Source organism: Neopsephotus bourkii, unplaced genomic scaffold (assembly GCF_033783945.1).
Source record: "Neopsephotus bourkii isolate Nb327-2 ecotype Australia unplaced genomic scaffold, CSIRO-AGI_Nbou_v1 NB_213, whole genome shotgun sequence".
Classification (NCBI taxonomy): Eukaryota; Metazoa; Chordata; class Aves; order Psittaciformes; family Psittacidae; genus Neopsephotus; species Neopsephotus bourkii.
The window spans coordinates 121,099-143,457 of NW_026900725.1; the positions used below are offsets into that span (position 1 = coordinate 121,099).

The 22,359-nt window shown below is 36.0% G+C and overlaps 1 protein-coding gene across 3 annotated transcripts in view; it reads left to right on the plus strand.

Moving 5' to 3' along the window:
* Positions 1 to 22,359, plus strand: part of LOC133207446 (lysine-specific demethylase 4C-like) — a 139,916-nt gene that overhangs the window by 66,772 nt on the left and 50,785 nt on the right. For 2 of the 3 annotated variants that reach the window (XM_061344362.1, XM_061344363.1), the window contains exons 4-5: positions 19,218 to 19,411; positions 22,083 to 22,321. In XM_061344362.1, the coding sequence (XP_061200346.1) occupies positions 19,218 to 19,411; positions 22,083 to 22,321 (433 nt within the window). Of the gene's footprint in view, positions 1 to 13,862; positions 14,047 to 19,217; positions 19,412 to 22,082; positions 22,322 to 22,359 lie in introns of those variants that run through there. The other variant, XM_061344366.1, reaches the window with a different exon arrangement.

Here is a 22,359-nt window from a genome sequence, read left to right on the forward strand (position 1 = left end):
AATATGAGCAAATCATAATTGCACTAATATTTTCATGTCTTCATTTTTCATATGCAATAGAAGTCTATATAGAAGAAAATACGTCTCTGCACTCTAGTTAACTGTAGCTTCACTCAAATGCGTTTTTAAGCAGTTACATTTAAACAGTTGAAATTTCCTTCTGTTCAGCACTGACAGGTTTTTAATTATCTCAGAAGTCTCAGTCCTGTTGCTGAGAGGTCAAATAGAAGTCTAAGTGTTTTAACTAGGCCTGCTGAGCTGACTTGTTTTGCATGTTTGTTTGTTGTTGTTTTTTATTTTTTAACATTTTTTGTGATCTGACATTTTGTGAGTGGTGTGGGAAAAGTATTTCCCACCTCTCCCTCCCAGAAGAATATGCAGCTCTTTAAGGTTATGCATTTCTTAAGCACTCGTTGGATTTTGCCTCTGAATAGAGCCAATCTTGTTGTCCTCTGTTGCTAACTAGTAGCATTTTAAAAATTAAATGCCTGCCACAACTGAAGAGTTTCAAAATTCACTATGCATAATCACTGATGTGGAAGATTTAAACCTTGTGGAAATTATCTTTCTTAGAGTATGTTTATTGTTTTGAAGCATTGATAGAAGCCTGACATGCAAAGATTTGTAGATGAAGTTGTCAACTACTTTTTATGTTTCATAGAATCACAGAAGTTATTCAGGGCCCTGGCTCCACTGCCAGGCTGTCCTCCTGAGGAAAAGATTTCTCCTTAGCTCCAGTTTGCAGCTCCTGTGTTTCAGTAAATGCCCACTGTCTCTCACCCTCCTGTGATCCACCATTCCTAAGCAGGAAGCTAGTTTGTCATTTCTGTGTGTTTAGTTTCCTTTGGGTGATGGCCCAGTAAATGGCCTGATAAGCACTGATGATTGCCTGAAACAGAAAATATTACCTGGAAGTTTATAACCAACTTTATGTTAAGTTTGACCATTGAAAGGGGGAATGAAGTACAAATGTCTTTGGTCAGTGCTTTTTAATCAGTCTTCCAAAAATATCTGCAATGGGAATTTGGCTGTGGGCTGGTAACTTTTTTTTTTTTTTTTTTTTTTTGTAATTGTTTCTGAGCTACTGTAAAGAAAAAAAAAAAAAGCTGAATTGAGTGTGACTGAATTGCAATTTCCCTTTTATGTCATGTTTCAGTACAGATTACATAGTCTCAAGCTTTTCTGTACCATAGATAACTTGTCTGATCCACAGTGATTCTCAGTAGTGTTGAACCTCCTGGTGCAAGTTACCTGAATTCTGTGATTTTCTTCTATAAATATTACCCTGGATTAAAGTAGTGTGGTACTGTAGCTGAAGTTAAAAAAAGTATATTGGTTCTAGCATATTGGAGTGCATTGTCATCATTTTAATCTGGTAACAGTCAACATGTGTAAACTAGAACTGTCCTGACAGAACACATCATTTTTACTCCCTGGTTTGTTTTGTTTTTCTTCTGATCTTGCTGAGATTTCCAAATTGCCATCAAAGATCTGTGGAGTCAATTAGTTCCTCTGTGGAGGATTTACTATTTTACATTAAAATTACAGAAACTAACCGGTGGTGTTGAAAAGCATGCTGTAAAGTTCAAAAAACATTCCAGACCGGAAACAAGGTAAATGTTAAGGTCTTCCCATCACCTGTACTGGTAACTTTCATAACGTGTGTCACCTGGTTAATGGTGGTGCTTTATATCATAGAATCATTAAAATAGTTAGGGATGGAAAGGACCCTAAGATCATCTATTTCCTGCCATGGGCCGAGATGACTCACACTAGACCATGTTGCCCAAGGCTCTGTCCAACCTGGCCTTGGACACTGCCAGGGGTAGAACATTTAGCACTTCTCTGGGCAACCTGTTCTGGTGCCTCACCACCCTTACACCCTTACTTTCTCCTTATATCCTTGTATATTCTGATATCCTGATATCCTTCCTTATAAACTGAACTTCCCCTGTTTTAGTTTGAACTCATTACTCCTTTTCCTAATCCTGAAGTCCCCCATATGTTCTACACCTATATCTTGCTGTGCTTTTTGAATGAGAAGTACTTTGAGACAGCCGTATGGTTTGGAAGTACGAGAGGCTTTAGTCTGTGTTTGAATCAAGACCTGTAAAACATGCAGAGCAGCGTAGTACCAGTGTATGAGACATGTTCATACATCCAGGAGGAGATTTCTGTATGACTGTGTTGGAAATGTGCTGCATACACAATATTGTAATTCAATAGCAAGTATGTTACAGAAGCTACTATGAGGCTATTGTTATGTCTAAATAACTAAATCTCCCAGTTGTCAGGGTAAGAAACAATGTACATATTTTTAATGCAGAAGGCATTACTTCCAAGCCTAGCTTATAATGATGTATTTGCTTGTAATGGCCTGGAGGGGTTAATTCAGACAATTAAAATGGTTAAAAAAAGCATTATTGTCTGGAACATGTTTGAGGATTATTTGGAGAAAACCAGGCAGATATAGGGATTGAGACTACATGCATGATCTGATTGTTTAAACATTTTTCATTCAGAGTTTTCTGTTCCTTGAAGATTAAAACCTTTGTGTCTAAGAGCTGTGAAAAGCTGTGTTAATTACTGGTCACAGTTTCTGAAACAAAGACTTTCAGGCAGGCTGACTTGTTGTAGGGCATAGTTTTAGTCCTGTTACAGATCTAAGCATTGTCTCCTCTGGTGGCTGTGAGAATTGTGAACTTTCAGGATGAGTCAGAGTCCTGTTAAGTAAAGCAGAAAAATCTGAGGCAGATTCCTTTGCTCATAATTACTACAGATCCACTCTCTGTTTCTTATTTTATTCAAATATAAAATAGTTGCCACCTTTCCAAGTTTGGAGAAACTTTTATTTCCCAGAAACCTGGAAATGCTACTTGAGCAAATGAAATTTTTTGAGTAACAGGATTGCAGACAAAGCTGGAAGTGTAGGAAACCTTAAGCACAAGTATTAAAGCTGTGAATTAAATCTGAGTCTAAGAAGGTGTGGAGTGGTGGTAGTGCCTTATTGGTAATATTTTGCTGTTTGACAGCATGACTGTTTTAAAATTATTATTATATTGTGTTAGATGAAGAAATTGATCACTGCTGATTTTGAATGCTTAAACTATAGTCCTTTACCTGACTGTGGGTGAGAGAGGCTTTTTACTGTATTTTTCTCTGTGCAGTGCTGTCTCACTCCTAGTGTTCATATCATCTCTGATGTGGAGAAAAACATCTCTTAGTCCTAAGGGACATTGGAGAAGTAGAAGAGTGCTGTGACACAGCTTTTGATGAGCACGTGCTACCCACCACAGGATCAAACTTTTCTATTTTTTTTCACTTGTTGAGTGGTTTAAGAAGATAACTCTCCAGGGTAAAAGTAGCAGGAATGGCTGCTGGCAGCGCTTAGATAAAGTACCACCAAGACCTTTGGTCTACTTAGACAATAACTGTGAGAACCCTGCAGGATGTTACTGAATAGAAGAAATGCAATTGTAAGTAGTATCAGTAACTTCTGTTTGATGAGTTCCAGAGCAGGAGGACAAGAAAGGGGAAAAAAACCCCCAAAACCCCAAACATATTGCTTCTTGTGCAATAGAAATAGACATTTTGCTTTCATTTTGTTATTACCAACCACTTGGTTTTACTTCCTTTAAACTGGACTGCTTGTTACAGTCCCCAGAAATGAAGAAGTAACAAAATTTCAATCTGCTTAAAAGCTGTTTTTTAAATTTATTTATTTTTTATTTTTTGCATTTTCTGTATGGTTAGCCTGAGAGACATAAACATTAGAAGCTATATAACCCTCATGCTAGCAACCATATTTGGTAAGTACCTAGCAAAAGAGGTTAGTTGTGGATATTCCTGTGGTAATTGCAGGCCTTTTGTTAGGTGATTTATTTCATTCCACTTGAGAAACTTAAGCTGTCTTCAGTGTGCACCCACAGCCCAGAAAGCCAACCGTATCCTGGGCTGCATCAAAAGGAGCGTGACCAGCAGGTCCAAGGAGGTGATCCTGCCCCTCTACTCTGCTCTGCTCTCATGAGACCTCACCTGGAGTATTTTGTGCAGTTCTGGTGTCCTCAACCTAAAAAGGACATGGAACTGTTGGAACAAGTCCAGAGGAGGACCATGAGAATGATCAGGGGACTGGGGTACCTCCCATATGAAGATAGGCTGAGAAAGTTGGGGCTGTTCAGCCTGGAGAAGACTGAGTGGAGACCTCCTAGCAGCCTTCCAGTATCTGAAGGGGGCCTATAGGGATGCTGGGGAGGGACTCTTCATTAGGGACTGTAGTGATAGGACAAGGGGTAATGGGTTAAAACTTAAACAGGGGAAGTTTAGATAGGATATAAGGAGGAAATTCTTTCCCATGAGGGTAGTGAGGCACTGGAATGGGTTGTCCAGGGAGGTTGTGAATGCTCCATCCCTGGCAGTGTTCAAGGCCAGGTTGGATGAGGCCTTGGGTAATATAGTTTAGAGCGAGGTGCCCCTGCCCATGGCAGGGGAGTTGGAAGTAGATGATCTTAAGGTCCTTTCCAACCCTAACTATTCTATGATTCTATGATTATAATGCTGCCGTTTTGTGTCACATCCTTCCCAGCAGCAGGTCTAGTGTTCACTGCTATTAAGCATTAATTCTTTAACTGTATTTTAGTGAGAGAGTGCAATATGGTATGTTCCAGTGCAGGAATCTTAATTCCTACACAAACATATGGCATAGAATTATCTACTTAAAAGATGGAACAATCTGGTAATAATTTGGTAGAGTGACATCTGCACAATAAAATAAGATGCTGATCACACTGGAAAAGTAAATGCAAAAGTTTTATACTAACTATTCTGACATCATCAGAAAGCCATTATCATTCCTCCATGGAATGTAAAAGTTTAATGATCTAATTTGGTCTTATCACATGCAATATAAATAAAAAATAACCTCACTGAGTATTCAGAGACCCATGCTGAACACAAAACTTTTAAGTACTATTATCTTGAATTTGGACTTCAAGCACTTGCATGTGTTTAACACTAAGGAAAAAGTAGCAGAAAAATAAAAATCCTGTGGTCATTTCCATCCTTCACTGAATATGTTTGTGTATTATGTTCTATTCTCTGTATAGTTTAATATCTTCTCTTGGTCTTGCCATCAAGATATGTAATTTAACACCAGTCTTCTGGGAAAAAAAGCATGTTTGCACTAGAACTTAATTACAGCTTTTGCCTGAATCTAATGAGAATGGATTCTTTGAGGGCAATATGAAGGGTGGTCTTGTTAGAATGCTAGATATCAACCTGGAGAGAAATCTCCTGCAAATCAAAACCCAAACTCACGAAGCTCTGCAAGGAAGCATCATAAAGGAAGCATCACTTTATTTTTGAATGCACAGGACAGAACAGTAAGATGGTAGCTCTTCTGTTTCAGGCATCACAATGGAGCTTTTCACCTCCATCATCAGTTTTTCAAACTGGAATGGAAATACTTAAAACTTTAGATACTGCATTGAAACTGAATTCAATTCTGTTCATCGAGTTGGGATTCTTTAATAAGAACTGCTACAGAATGTAAGCTATTGTTTTCTTTAACTGAAATATTGGTAGTTTTTTAAATATGCAGCAAGCAAGGAAAAGGATCTATTAAAAATTATGGAAACGTGTAACAAATTCTGAAACTCCTTCTTTAAGTTGGTTACTACATTGAAGTAGTTCTCTAATTACATAAAGAGAAAACTTTATTTTTTTAGTGTAAGTGTTCTAAGGATGAAGTAGGGCATGAGTTGATCACAGTATTTCAGTATTGCAATACTTAGTTTATACAAAAAATGTATTTGATGTAAAATTACAACAGTCAATGCTATTTCATATTGATCTTTTTATCTCCTTTGAAATCTAGCTTTACCACTTCAATTTGCTGTGTCAAGCAGCTGGGAAAAATGGCTTTTGCATTTCTCTATGGAAAGCTACTGCTGTTCAAACTTAGCTTTTGTTTTTTTTTTAAAAAACATGTTTATGAATGTAGAGCAAATTTATGTAGGTTTTCTTCATGGCAGTTAATAGATCACAATAATGTTTTTCAAGGCATAAGTAAAAGAACTGCATATAGTGATTTCCTTTGACAGATCTATGTTTATAGCTTCTTTTCTTGGTGTTGCTGTATGAGACATAGAGATTTGGGCTTTTTTTTTTTTTTTTTTTTTTTTTTAACGAGAAATATTGGCTTAAATGAGGTTGAATTATCTTAGGCTGGTCTTCACTGTCAGCCAGCCTATGGAACTGATACCAGCTCTTTTTTGATAGATTTCAGGCTAGCTGCAGGTGGGGATATAACATTTCATAAAAATGTATGGAACTGTTGAAAGTTAATATAGAGTTGATACAGAAATCACTTTTATTCTTTGGACATGTTCTGTCTGATTAATAGACTTTTCAGAGATTAAAAAGCAGCTGGGATATCATACAAGACCGTTTGTTTGGTCTTATCAATTCTCTTTGCCAAGTACAAACCTCCAGTAAAAGGTTCTCGGAGCGAATAGCATGTAACACAGTGTTCTTTTGCAGGAAGTGCAAACAAGGTATTTCTATGACTTTAACGTCCTTAAATTTCAAGTGCAGTTTTAACCTTTTTTTTAACTTTTAACTTTTAAACCCTAACCCTAATGTAGTATTAAAGTTTTTATGCTCACCCAAATAATTTAAAATATTCATATTTAATACCCTAGATGAGCTGATTATGGGGTGGTAAATCTGATTACCTCATTGTCTGGAAAACATCAAACAGCTACTCTTAGTAAACTATTTATCCTAAATTTTGGGCCCAGTCCACAGGAAGCTAAGCACGTTTGTGTTTTGCCTATAGGAGCATTGTTACTTTTATTAGATTTTAAGATTACAGAATTTTTTTATGTCCCTACAGCGTTGTGGGAAAATATCTCCTATTTATTTGACAGAAAAATTCAGTAAGCAGCATGTCATATTGTCACTTTCACAAGCAGAATGCTGATCTTTTGTCAAAACGTAATTAACAATTGCCTGATAGCAGTTCTGATTACTTTAGAAAGTAATTATTGAAAGAAGACATATAGATCTTAAATTATGCTTTTTATCTTTTACAGCCCCCCCAAATAAGTAATGATAAAATGACACATATTCTTTATTGTGTTCTGTTTAATGCAAAAAAAGAACTAAACTAAGCATACTGTTTTATAAGAGAAAAGTCATGGTCTTAACAGTGTGATGCTTTTTGAATCTACTTGCTACAAATGATCAGCATTTGGAAGCATTTTTGGCAAGATCTTCTCACTGCATCATAAGCCTTGGCAGAGAAGTTTGTAAGCCTTTTGTGTTCACTTCCGCAGCCTTTTGCCCTACCCATATGCCAGGAAAGTGTTTTAAAAGTTTGCCGATTAGCACACGTTTAATTGTATGCAGATCTAAAAATATTAAAACCGTAGTAAAGAGGTCTTGAGCACACTTGGCATGTCAAGAATCACCCATGACAACTTGTTGATAAAGACAAAACTGTTTTGAACACACTTTTTAACAACCTCTTGATGCCAAGGAGTTGTGGTATTTATGATATAAGTTGGTATAAACAGGTCTATAGTGCAGTAACCTCGTCAAGAAACTAATGATACCTTTTGTGCTTTGCAAACATACAGATGTCTGCTCATTCTGCCTTCCCAGCTTTAGAGGATGGCTGGAGGATCTTGTGGATGTATGAGTGTGGGAGAAAGACCATGAATGTATGTAGCGGTTTGTTCTTTCAAATAGCTGTACAGCTTTTGGTTCTGAAGTTCTTTTAGTGTTCAGTACATGATGGCAATACTCTGCAATATTGGTTTTTTTATTCTGTGTTTCCTGAGCATCAAGGCACAGTCCTGTCTAATGCAGCAAAAGGTAACATCTCAGAATAAAATTACAAAAATATTTTTTTTTCAGAAGTGTTTGTTTTTTGGTTGGTTTTTTTTTTTTTTTTTTTAATTTTCTGTGCAATTTTTGATGCTACCAGGCACTTTTTGTGTCAATAAGTTAACCATCTAGCCTACTTCTTAACAGGTTAATGGCAAGTGAATGCTTTTATTCCAACTAATGCTGATACTTGGAGATATTAGTTACACTAGGCTTTTGTGAGGCAAAGAGCTAATGGATTGAGAGAAATCCTGTTATGTCTTCGGTTCAATATATTTTATTAAACTAGTCTGGGACAAGTAATGCTCGTTTTCAATTTCTTATATAATAATAAGCGTGCACGCTTCACACTGTATAGCAGTTTCATACTCACCTGTTGTAACACTTGGTGATATTTAGTTTTCTCTAACTCCCATTCTCTTTTATGGGGCGATGAACATACAGTTATATATCTATATCTATCTATATATATATGTATCTTGTATAGTTGCATATATAGCTGCAGAGTTAGTGTGTTGTTTGGTTGGTTTTTTTTATTGCTCTCTGAAAAGCTTGACCACCACTAGAACAGAATTGTTAGTTCTTTTCTCGTGAAGTTCATGCTTTGTATCTGTAGGTTTTAGCATAGGAACCATGGTCACTGCAGCAATCTAACCACTTCAGTGAAAAGTGAAGTAATGTCTATATTTTCAACTGTAGGGCATGGTAAATTATCTGAGGTAAGAGGAATGCTGGTCATCATCTTCTGTCAAGTCTTTCATTTGATTATCATTCTTTTAAAAAACATGAGCCTGAAAGGCTTGTGTTGTCAACATCGTTGTTCCTTCATTTCTCTCTTCACTTGAGTGGAAGGAAATTCTGTTGCTTTGAACGGTCTGTCATTTTTTTTCTTTTCGTTAGGAGTTTAAATTGAATACAATCTCTGTTTACACTGACCCTTTCTGTTTGTCTATCATATTTGTTAGCTGGAAACTCATATTTTCTAGGAATGGGTTCAATTTTCCATGACTATTGGCAGATGTTTCTCTAGGATCTTCAGTGACAGTGATGTATTTGTTGATAACCCAGTGCTTGCTAGAAGGGACTTTTCTTCGCATCAGAAAGTCTGTTTTTTTTGTATGAGAACTTTAGACAACAGAAATATATTCAATTTCTTCCAAAAAATGTCTAGAGGTTGTTTCATCCTTTGAATCCTTTGAATGCATGCTTCATGCAATGAATTTTCCTTTGGCTCAGCTACTCTTTCTTCGCAGCAGCAGAAATACATAATGCCCTGGTTCCATTCTTTTGATTCATATTTTTGCAAGTTATGTATTTGAGTAACTTTTGTAGTTAAGCCCAGTGTTCCAAGATATTACCTGTAAGAGCTGGGTTGTGAATTGATTTCATTCTTTTAGTGTTGTTACTGTTTTCATGCTCAAGTTGCCACTTCTGAACCCTGGTAGGAACATTTGAGATGTTTGGTTCGTAGGCCTGCAAGATGGCTTATAGCAAGCATGTCAGTGTCTGAACAGGAAAACTTTTGATGTATTTTCTGTACAGGTTTTATTTATTAGAGGAAAAAGCCATAGAGGATGCTGCAGTTTCTGTCTTACTGCCATTTTCTCCTACTTTCTCATTCTCTCCTACCTTCCCAAACTTGGACAACCTGTGTTACAAAGCCTATCTTCTTAATGTGGCAACACAGGATTACTCTTGGCTGCTTGTTTTGCTTAACGCCGACAGAAAATCTTCCTTTTGAAGATTGTTCTAATTGAGTGCTTTTTCTTTCTTTTTTTTTTAAATTTTTTTGGGGGGGCTGGAGATTATTGTTTTTTCTTAAATTGACTTTATTTTTTTAATATCACAATGCACCCTTGCTTACTTAATTTGGATTTAAATAGTGAAAGAAAGTTGCATAGCTGCAGTTTCTTTCTATCTTTACTTGAAAAGGGCAAGATATATAAATAAGTAAATGTAGATTAATTGAAATCTCTAGGGTTTTATTCTCTTTTAAAATACATGGTATGGCTATATCATTTTTTATTGATATTTTTCTGCCCTCTTTTATATCCCCCCATTAAAAGAATTAAATTAGTTGGAGAGTCTTTTTAAAAAAAAAAAAAAAGATAAGTAATTTTAAGAACTGGGAAAGTTATTCTCTTTCCCTTTGTTTAGTTTAGAAATAAAGTCTTAACATCTGGAGCAGGGAACTGGAAATCAGATATATTCTAGTCTCAGTTCTGACTGTGGCTTCTCATATGACCTTCCTTCACAAACAAGCCTTTCTGTGGTCTGTTTTTTTCTCTGTTATCAGGAACAAACATTAGTATTTGCAAAGCATTCTAAAATTCCTGGCATGAAGGTGCATAGAAGTACAGATTTTTTCATCCCCTGTTGGAAGGTATATAGATTTTCTAAACATTGTTCTGCTTTGCTGAGCAAGAATACGAATGGAGCATCTTTGGAAGACATAAACTCTGTCTATTGAAGTCATGTTGGCCAAAATATGATTCAGTAGATTGACAATCTAGAATAAATGTCTTAGTTGTTAACTTTTGTAGTTCTTATGCTCTGTGAATTTTTAGTTAAGAATCACATTTAACAAATAGAGTGGTGAGGTTATTAATTTATAAGAAAAGCGGTGTTTGATTCAGCCCACTGAGTCCTATTTGTGCATTTTCAGAGTCTGCAAGATGTACATGTACCGAAGTGATGAAATTTGGACATCTAAGTCTTAAAAAAACTGAGCCGAGCCTTTGCAAGAATTTCTCCTATGCATCAAGAAAAACTTAATGAATATGGTGGTGCTTTGCACATGCTTTACATGAGACTTGACCATAGCTTTTCCTTCTAATTGGAATTTCTCTTTCCCCAGGCAGAAGCCATTATGTACTGTGATTTACCATTGATAACATTAATTTGCTGGTTTTAACAACCCTTAATGCAATGTTCTAGATGCTGAAAGGTGAAACTTGAGAAAAATGTGTCATGACATTTTAGAACATCTTCAGAATGTTTAGAAAAAATATTTTCCGAACTTTAAAAAGTGATTAATCATTTTGTTAATGTAAGGGCAAGTCAATACTCCATTTGCTGTGCTGTGCTTCAGAAGCAACAGTGAGGAATGCTCATCAGATCTAACGCTATGGATGGTTTTTAATAGTATTTGGTTTTTAATAGTATTTAGTTTTTAATGTGATCTGTCTGTGAGCATTATCACATGTAAATGCAACTGATTTTTAATAGTGGCAGCTAGGTTTGGTGCTCTGGAAAATAAGACTTGTGGAAAAAAAGTGTTTCTATACTCATCTGGTTATGTTATCATGAATTTTCAATTATTATCAAATGTGAACCTGAGTTTAAAAAAAAGAATTCTGAAATCTTGGCAACAATTTGAGTTGCTGGAATAACATTAGTAGTGATACATTGGTACCTTAATTGTGCCAGAAAATGGTCTTAAATAATCCATCCTGTGGAAGTAACAGTTTATTTTAGCCAATAAACAAAGCTCCACAGTAATAGGAAAAGTTGTTATTCCTCATCCCATCTATATACACCAGGTTTATGTCTCTTTCCAGAGCTTCCATTAATCTGCAATATGTTCTAATTTGAGGTTTTTTTCCCACCTGGTGTGTAGGAGTACAATCTTAAAAATTGATAACCTATTGATTTTCTTTTGAGTAGATTTGGAATAGAGATGGAGTATTTCCTTACTAGGTTTCCTGTTACACTGATTTCCTACCTATAATATATTACAAGTATCTCTTTCCCATAATAAATGAAATAAGGATGTATGTAATTTTTAGAAATTGCTAAACTTGGCTCTTTTGTGAATTCCTTTTTTACACTTGATAGTACCAAACTTTCTGTAAGTAAATCCATGATAGTGAATGTGGACTTCGTGTAATCAAGGTGAGGCGTGACATAATTATGGGCCTGTTTTAGGTATTACACAACTACAACTTACTGTTTATAATGAGATGTATATATATATGTATTACTGCAAAGAGTACTTGTAGGAGATATTTTAGAATTGGTTAATTCTGATCTGCTGCAGACAGAGATTAATTTCTTTAGAATAAATTGTAACTTCACAGGGTCAGAATCCTTCCATTTCAGAAAACAGAAATTAAAAGACAGTTTAAGGGACAGAAGCCTTCATTTTCTGGATATGAAGAAGTGCAGACCAAAGGTACTGGGAAAGGGAATGGTACAGAGCTAAGACAAGCATGGAGCAAGGGTAGTTGACACACAGCAGAGAGTCGAAGACTCCAGACAAAGGGTTTCTCTGTATAGGTATCAAGGATGGGCGGAGAAATGAACATGAGTTTCTCGTGAGACCTCACTTGGAATATTGTGTGCAGTTCTGGTGTCCTCAACCTAAAAAGGACATGGAACTGTTGGAACAAGTCCCGCAGAGGGCCACAAGGATGATCAGGGGACTGGAGCACCTCCTGTATGAAGACAGGCTGAGAAAGTTGGGGCTGTTCAGCCTGGAGAAGAGAAGGCTGCATGGAGACCTCATAGCAGCCTTCCAGTATCTGAAGGGGGCCTGTAGGGATGCTGGGGAGGGACTCTTCACTAGGGACTGTAGTGATAGGACAAGGGGTAACTGGTTAAAACTTAAAACAGGTGAAGTTTAGATTGGATATTAGGAAGAAATTCTTTCCTGTTAGGGTGGTGAGGCACTGGAATGCGTTGCCCAGGGAAGCCGTGAATGCTCCATCCCTGGCAGTGTTCAAGGTCAGGTCAGACAGAGCCTTGGGTGGCATGGTTTAGTGTGAGGTGTACCTGCCCATGGCAGGGGGGTTGGAACTTGATGATCTTAAGGTCAACCCTAATTATTCTATGATTCTGTGAGTGAAAGAAGAGTAAAATTTGGGCTAGAAATGCAGAGTAAAATCAGACTGAAGAGAAGAAAGTTAATAGCTAGTGATTAAATCTTCAAAGAAGTAAGAGAAGTACCAGGAAAGATACCAGTAAAAGATTTATGCTAACAGGACACAGAAGGGCGGTATAGTTATGGAAACGTGAGAAATTATTTTCAAGACATGTTAAAAACCAAAACAAATCCGAAAAAACAACCAATGAAAAATCTCCACAACCCAAGGAAAACCCAACCCCTCCAAATCTGCAAACAACCCCCAAACCAGCAATGAACCTTAACCAGTTGTCTCACAGAGATATCCTTGTAACTATTTTCTTTGCACTCAGAAGGGGTGAGCTTTGTTGGCAAAGATAGTTCACACAGCATCAAGCCTGGTAGCATGTATTACAATAATCCTGCCTTTCCCCTCCTTTGCCCTTAAAATTAGTGGATAGGTGTCGAAACTTTGCAAATGACAGTGCTTTCCTGTGTGTTAATCTTGTTACTCAGAATGACAACTTGGATTTAGAGTTCATGACAACCTGTAAAATTACCTGTAAAGCCCCTTTTCTCACTGTATATTGTAGTATCTTTCTGCTCTCATCTTTACCTCTCTCTGGCAAGTTCCTTGGATCACAGACCAATGCCTAGCTTCCATTTTGAATTTCATCAGTTTTCTCATCTGCACGCCTTACTCATATTTAATTCAGTGGTTTCTGGATCGCATAAAGGAAGAAAGTATAATCAAAAAGGCGTAACAGGCAGATAACATAAAGAGAAAGGAGGGCTGGGAGGTGGAATATTTTTAAAAAAGGATGGGGTCCTGTCACACCGTTTCTGTTGCTGGGTTTCAAAGGAATGGGAAGAAAACAGCCACATTTTTCAATAGCATGTGATGCTGGTGGAATCAGTTCTACATAATATAAATTGAGTCTTTTTTGTAGGACTGTGTAGGTAGCATTATGTATAAGTGTGATATAAATTGGAAATAGGAATAAATAGGAATAAAGTTAAAACCAGGTGTTTTGTAATGCAATATTTAAATACTGGACTATGAATACGAATAATGAATTTATGAGAAATATTTTATTCTGTTATTTACCCCAAACATCTTAGAATATGTATAAAAAGAACCCCGGAGAGTGGTGTTTGAATTTGTATTTTTGTTGTGTGTAACTGGATGTGTCAGGGAAAAGTGAGTGTACTCTCTATGGCTTGCCAAAGGATGGCTTGCTTTATTGAAGCTTGCATGGATGGCTAACTGGTATCAAAAGATTTCTGCAACACTGCCTACAAGTTGCCAGAAGGTCAGTGAGAAAATATATCACTGCCTGATTCTATAGCAAAGAGCAGTTACTGCTACTAGGGTTTATTAAATCCTCTCCTCCTAACAGTACCGATCAAGCACTTCTATAGATAGTCCACAGGAAGCAGTTCCAGTTGCAGCAGCTTCAAAAAGTTGTGTATCAAAACACATTTTTTACAGTTTGAACTTGATTTATTTACAGTATTACATGAAGAGTGGAATATAGTGGGTCAAGTAGTCTGTTAAGTGCAGTTGAAGGTAAGCTGGTAAGAAGAATCTAAATTATTTAAAATGTCTACTTCAATAAATACATCATTGCAACTGTACCATGAAGAAAGCTTTAATCATTATAAGCGGTTAGGAAGGTAAAAAATATCAGTGAAAAATAGCTTGACTAGATCATTTTTAGAGTATGTTTTTTTAGATTGGGACTTAGGTAGTGTATAAAGAAGGTTACCATCCTAATACTTGTCTCGCTCTGCTAATTTGTGTATTTGTTATATGTTTTGTAAAAATCCATTATCTCTTTACAAAGGAGATAACTTTTCATGATTTCTCTTGACTGTTATTCTCACACACGCTGTCCCACAGGTGTATAAAAAGTTTATATATGCTGTGCAGTTGTAATGTAAATTAAGTGCTTCTTTTTTCATGAAATGATTACGTAAAGAAAGGACAAAAATTTAGCCTAATGAAGTACTGCTATTCTTCAGTTTAGTAGTTCAGAAGAATTTTAACTGAAGTAGATTTCAGATACAGTGAAAATCACATTTAATTAACAAAATCCAGTACTGAGTGCCAGCTGTTTTGAGCTTAATGTCTTTAAATATTTTAACACTGTAGTATAACAACTGATGTTTAGATTGAGAAGATATTTTTGTGGATGAAGATATAATTTCACATCTTAAAAGGTGTATAATCAGGTGGTATACTTCATTAAAGTAACATAGAAAAGTGCAAATCACAAAGGCTTCTATCTGTATACACATTTCTGTGCTTACAACTGTAGTACTGAGAAATACTACTCCCTTTCTACTATTCAAATTATGAAATAAACCATATAGTTGCTTTCTGTTTCAGTAAAATATTACCTACCGAGTGAGTATCTGTGTTAATTTAAAAAACCTAGTGATTCTGTTTGATGAAAATGTTTAATATTAATGATGAAGTATTAGAAATACCTTAAGACATGTACTTGATTCTTAATGGTATAACATGTTTTTCAAGAGCTGCTCTTAGGTACTAGTGTAGGTGTATAGGGTCAGTGTGCTGCTGATTCAGATGTGAATTCTGTTACCCAAGGGAGATCAATTGTGAGAAAAATGTCCCTATTTTAAAGTGCCCTTATGTATGTGTCTTACTCAGATGTGCAAAGACTGGAAGCTTGTTGTATCCCTTTAGATTTTCCTGAGTCAGTGTCCAAAATGGGAAGAATTTAACACTGTTGGTGGGGGGGTGTTGGTTGTTATGTTTTTGTTTGTTTGTTTGTTTGTTTTTGTGTGTGTGTTTTTTTTTGGGGGGGTGTAGAACAAATTTTTTTTTTTTTTCACAATTGTCAATTATTTGAGAAAATTCTTTTTGCTGAGTACATTTCTCCTAGGTAATTTTCTTATATTACAAATATATCTCACCATTTAGTTGTATCAATTAGTTAAAATTACTGAAACGTTCTTCTTCTGATTCGTTGCTATAAAGGTTTGCAACTACTAATAAATGCTATTTGAAGTGCTCGACTCCAAGCTGTATCTTTATGATAAGATAAACAGTATTAATAACAATAATAATACTATTAATAATGCTGACATTGATAATGGTAGTAGTAACAATTTAATAGTAAGAACTGTGAGAGAGTTGTTCCCTTGAGTATTCTGATTGCTGATCTTTGGTTGAAGAATATGTATCAGACTAACAGTTCTTCATATAGAAAACGATTCTTTTCATTGCAAAGGTGATGTTTATCTGGGGCATCAGTTGTGTTTTACATAATGATACAACAGCTTCAATTTTGCATTTATTTTGAAGAATATTAAAACTGCTTCCAAAATTATAGTGATCCATGGAAACGTCAGTGTATTTTAGTAGACTGTTGCATGTTCCCTTTGTATCTGTCCCTAGGGGCTTCTTCAACAGACTGACATTTAGTTTTGCTTTAGAGAGAATCTTTCATTCACTTTTTTGTCTTGGGAGCAGAAAGCCATATGACTGTAAGCTACCAGTCAGTCAAATGGGAAATGAAGAAAAAACATTAAAATCCATTACCACCACCACCAAGAAGAACAAAAAAAATTCCTCCTGATTATTTATTTATCAAAGCATCAAGTTTTTTGTGGTGTGGGTGCACAGAACTTTTGTTGTGGTGGTGGTTTTTAATTTTTGTTTGTTTGCTTGTTTTGGTTTGTTGGGTTTTTTTTGTTGTTTTTTTTTTTCCTAGGCTTCTTTTAGGAAATATGAGTAGAAATTGTTTTAAGAACATATCTGCTGCCATTGTCTGACACAATACTTCCAAATATTTCCACTCTTCAGTGCCTAGAAGCCTGCTCTGTATTTTCAGGCAAGCAGTGATGCTGTTGTGTATGATGTTCCTCCATAACTTTTTACTCAGAAATGTATGTTTTTAAAAGTTTTAACTCTTCTAAAGAATTCTATGATATTTTTAATGCCTGCTTGTTTTTAAAACTAATTCGCAAATAGTTGCATTAAAATGTAGTGGAAACTCATCAAGGATTACTGACAGAAATTCTGTGCCTGATTTAGACATAATTTATTTTTTATTCTGTTCATGTATTGTTATCATTTGATCATAGAACGCATTTTCTTGATGTCTTACTTCAAGGCTGACTCAAGCAGTTATTTTATTCCAAACCACTAGAGGTCTCGTTGTCTAACAGCAAAACCAGTAATCCTCTAAGTCTTTAACAGCCATTTCTGTATGTAGCAGCATGGCAGAAATATGAAAGGATTTTGTGTGTAAGTGGAGAGAAAACTCTGTGCTGGTTGTGCTACAAATTTAATTTTTAAAAGTTAAAAATATTACAGTGGACCATCTGTGCGCCTTCCCGGTATGCAGTAGTATCTTCATAGCTTTTCTATGACTATGTATTGTAAATGATCAAGAACTCTTTGGGTGAGCCACACTGTTTAAATAAGGTTAAGTCTCTTACGGAATATGTGCATACCTGCATACATCCATGTTGTTTGAAAATAAGGAAAATTCTGATCATGGCTTGGGTAAAAACTACCATTAAAGGCAGCTGCATAAAATTACTATTTCTGTGTTGAGCTTCTTTCCTTGTTTCCATTCCATCTTGCATTAGAGGGCAGTGTGAGCATCCAACACGTCGATGTTGACATACTGGAAGAAAAGCAACCATTTTAATGCGTCTTGGATGCCTGCTTTTCATTATGTAGCTTGTGATTTTTTAAGAGGAAAAGGTTGGTTTAGAAATGGAAGTAGCAGTTAAAGAAATTTGCATCCAGCACATAGGAAACCAGCCAGTAGAAAAGTTGCATTCAGTCCCTTGTGTGTTTCACCTTTTCTATGATTAAACACTCCCCTGTCTTAAAAAGTGCTGATACACCTAGCTGTAGCAAACTTAGAAAGCTAGATCTTCTTGCATTTGCCAGTTTTTTGATGTATCTGTTTACTGAAGAAAAATACAGTCTCAGTTTTGCCCTTTAGCAGAGTCATTTAGCTGTAGTGCTAAAAGTTTGTCCATTAGAGACTATGTGTTTTCAACTGTATGTTTTAAAACTGTATGTTTGGCTTTTAATTGGAATAATTACTGAATAAGGTACTGGATTTACATGGCAAGGTTTTTGTAGTATAGGAGCTCACTGTATGTTGAACAGAACCAGTTCCAGCTGGCTCCAAAATGAACCTGTTACTGCCCACAGCTGAGCCTGTCAGTGGCTCTGGTGTCATCCCTATGACAGCATGTTTGAGAAAGGGTGAAAAAACATGTGCAACAGCTGTGAGAGAGACAATTAAGGAAAATGTGAATGAAACAGCCCTGCAAACACTGTAGTCAGGAGGGAAGTTCAGCTTAGGGAAAATTGAATGTGAGGGATCCTCAAGATGAGTCTGCAGTGGTAGTTGGTCAGAGATCGTCTTGTCCTTATCTCAGTCCATGAGCTTTTTCATTCTTATTTTTCCCTGCTGAGGAGGGGGAATGAGAAAGCAGGTCTGTGGGCACCTGGCAGCCAGGCAAGGTTAAACCACCATAGCAGTTTGTGCTATGGGCATGGTGATTTACTTATTGCAGTCTCCAATTACTAAATATTATGGAGCATTAGGTACAGTAACTTTAGTCTGAAACATGTCTCAGCATCTACAGTATTCCAAGTGGAGACTGCATTTACTTGATCACCATTAAGAGTTTATTCAGGTAAGCCTAAAATACTCCACACATATGCCTAATTTGTAAAGAAAAGCAATGTGGAAATTTGGGAGACTAAAATCAGGGACTAGAGGAAGGTTGATTAAGAAAGGACTTCGTGAGATTTTAGGGTCTGCATTGCACAGGTCAGACTACATGTTTATAACAAACCCTTCTAGACCTTAAACGTAACACTCCCCTTGCTTGTTTCTTCCTCTTTGTAGAAAAACCTGGGTAAAACTGTAACTTGATATGTACTTGTATTCATTTTCTTTTGATGAGTTAAAAGCTAGGACTATAGGCCTGTAAAGACTTTTGGGCTAGGTGGATACTGCATGAGTTAGTTTTAAAGATAAAATTGTGATGCCACTGATGATATGTGCAGCCTCTGGATTCAGCAACGTATTCTGCCTAAAACTATCAAGAACAGCTAATAGAGCAAAAAGACTTGCTGTAATTTCTTTTTGGTCTTAATCTTTAGGAGTTAATCAAACAATGCAGTGTCCTGAAGTACCTTTTTGGAATCCTAGTGTGTATTCTTGGTGTTATTTATTCAGATACTCATATTTATACATATATACATGCATTCACAATATATTTCATGTTTATACAGATATTCATTATATTCTTTTGACCTATCCTTACCCCTGAAGAAGTGAGAAAGAGGGAAAAAAGAACATTTTGATTAAAGTAGAGCTGGTTTTCACATGTGGGATTTTTATTTTGAACTTTCTTTACTGCAAACTGGAGCATATTCTCTTACTTGTCATTTACATATTCCTGTCTTCTCTTGCAGTGCACTTGTAGGAGGGACATGGTGAAAATATCTATGGACGTCTTTGTGAGGAAGTTTCAACCAGACAGATACCAGCTGTGGAAACAAGGCAAGGATATATACACTATTGATCACACAAAACCAACTCCTGAATCAACACCTGAAGTGAACACCTGGCTACAGAGAAGAAAGAAAATAAAGGAATTTCCCAAGAGGTATTTATATTTATCCTCCATTTAATTGTCTTCAATATGATGTCAGTTTCCTTTTTGTTTCAGTTTTGACACTTTCGCTAAACTTTTTTTAAATTCTTTTTTGAAATTCTTTTACCTAAACGAAGTTTGGTTTTCTGTTTTCTATATTAACACAAACTTGGGAGAAACAAGAGTGACTGTAAAAAAATAATTCAATTTACATGTTATGTATATAGCTGAAGTTGATGAGTATGGGGAGCATCAAAATGCATGTTAGTGTGGTATTTAGAATCCTTCTTTCGTAGAGATTATTCCATTAACATTTTCAAGGTGTGGATGGTTGCCATTGTTTATAGTGACATCTGCAACTGAAAGACAAGGAACATGTCTCCTAAGAGTTGAGGAAAAAGTTAAATTGGAAAAATTAACCATGAAGCTGTGGTAGAATCCAGACAGTTTTGTGAAGTCTCTAGCAGGAGTCTTAGCCCTCACTTCCATCATCTCCAAGGAGGTAGCACTGCCTTTTTTGTCACGCTCTCAGAGTGATGCAGCCCAAACCTCTGTGTTTACCACAGGTCTATCACAGATTGTAATTTGTCATAAGGCAGGCCTTGATCTCATTTGTTGGTACTGACACCACTAAGAAAATTAGGAGGAAAACGACAGCTTGTCACTGAAGCTGTCAAATTGACATCTTTAATAGGTCAAATTTGACCTGTTAAAGCAGTTTCGCAGCTGGATCTATTTTCCTGGTGTGCATCATGTTTTTTCTTTGCATTGTAGAAAATTTTTTTGCACACTAATGTTTTTTGTGTCCTAACAGGATCTTTATGGTTTTTTTTTTCTTCATTATCTAATGAAGTTTTATTTGCTTATTGTGGAGTGCAGTTTGCTGGGTTAAAGATAATACTGAATTTTTAAAACCTTTTTCCTCCTTCAAATCATCTTACAATATAGTTATGTTTAAAAGTTGCTCTTAAGCTGAATTTCTTAATTTTTTTTGTCAGTTAATGTACGTATGATTTCTTGAGGAAAATGATGGGAAAGTCAAACTGGTAAAGAAGAGGATGAACTGCCACTGTAGTGGAATATTATAGTTGAGAAGTACAACACTGTTTGCTCTGGATAAGAACAGTTTGTGGGACAGAATGAGTTCTTGGAGGCAGCCAGTGAAGCAGCTGGAGAGCAAATTTATTAGTATGTGTATAATATTAACCCAGGTAGAGAGAGAGAAGAATTCTGTTGGTTAGTTGAATGTTATTTTGCCTGTAGTATGTTTCATTCAGTGTAAAGCATATCACATTTGGACCAGCAGTGATTATTTTGGTCGTCTCTTAACTAGTTTTGACTAAAAGCAAAGACTTTATAATAATACTGTTGAATGTTTTATCATATGAGCACATGATCTGACTTCTTGCACTTAGCAAAAAACTTAGCTAAAAACCACAATTCCAATGCTTTTTAATTCTTGAGTTGGCTTTTGTTCAGGCACTATAACTATGTGTTGAAAAGAGAGGATAAAATGTTTATTCAGCTTCATTTCTAGTGTAATGTGTCAGTTGCAATTGTCATCATTTTGATTATGGGAATAATACAAGTTACAGCAGTGTGAAATACAAATGCCATCCATGGAAATCTTCATGAATATAGTGTCAGGGAGAGCTGAACTCTGACATTAGCGGCTGAAATACTTTGCAACAGTGGAACATCTCAAACTGCATGTAAACAGTAATAAGACTTGCTGTTATATTACACTGTGAACTGGTGGGCATCTCAGGCAAATTTTCTGGAAATTACTGTGATAGAGGGTGTTGAAAGATACACATTGATCAACATAGGATAAAATGTAAGGGGTAGCAAAATGTTTTTCTGGAGGTGTCTATAGTCTGAGATGCAAGACCTTTATAACCATTATTTGCCTGACACTGTTGGGCTTTTATAACTAGTGTGTTACGAGTTCTGAAATCTGATGTGTGATGAAGCACATAAAAATCACCTCCTGTGTCACATGGTTGAATCTGAAACTGTACTTACCTCCTGTTACTTTTATCCCAAGCACATAAATTACGAACCAGTTTCTGACAAGAGGGTGCCATTTCTCTGGCTTTAACCTTCTACTTCTGAGTGTGCAAAAACATGTGGGAGCTTTAATTTCTGGGTTTTTTGCACAGCATTATGGGATGTATTGTTTGATACTGTAGCCATTCAAAATATTTAGTTATCAGGATTTTTCCTTAAAATACATTTAAAAATTTAAATATCTAAGCAGGTCCTATTTTATAATGATATTCATAGTAGTGTTTTATTAGCATTTGAGTTTGCAATGCAACCTGATTTTAGTGCAGCTGAGAATGTTTTGTCTTCATTACTTTTATAAGGGGTGTTCTCTTTCAGGTTCAAAAGAATGATTCATTAAAAAGCTACTTTGGATGCTTGTTAAGTAATAGTTACATGAGGTTATTTTACTTTTACAGTTTAATAACTTTGTCATAGCACGGTGATAAAAGATTGGAAGGTTAGATCCAATGAATTGTTAACTTAATAAATTGTAAACACTGTCTCAACACAAAAAGATGAAAAATTGTCAGTTTTTTTACCACTTTTAGCAGGTGAAAGGGACATATATATTGGTAGATGTTTTATCTTATCCAAGACAGACATTCTACTCTGACAGCAGTATCTCTTATAACAGCTTCCCTCACACCAGATCTCAATCTAAAAAGCTTAAAACTCCAGAGGACAAGAGAGTATCTGCTATGGTAGCTGGTGCAGAAATCACAGCAACTGAAGCAGCTACTGATAGCTTCAAGGTCAGTGAAGAACCTGGGAAAAAAGTGAGGCTTGTAAACACAGAAGCGCCTTCTGGGGGAGAAGACAACAGTAGTAGAATGCAACTGGATCAACATTTGTTGGATGATGTCAAGGTTGCAGGTGAGATAAGGACTGATTATGTTTCACATGAAAGTTAC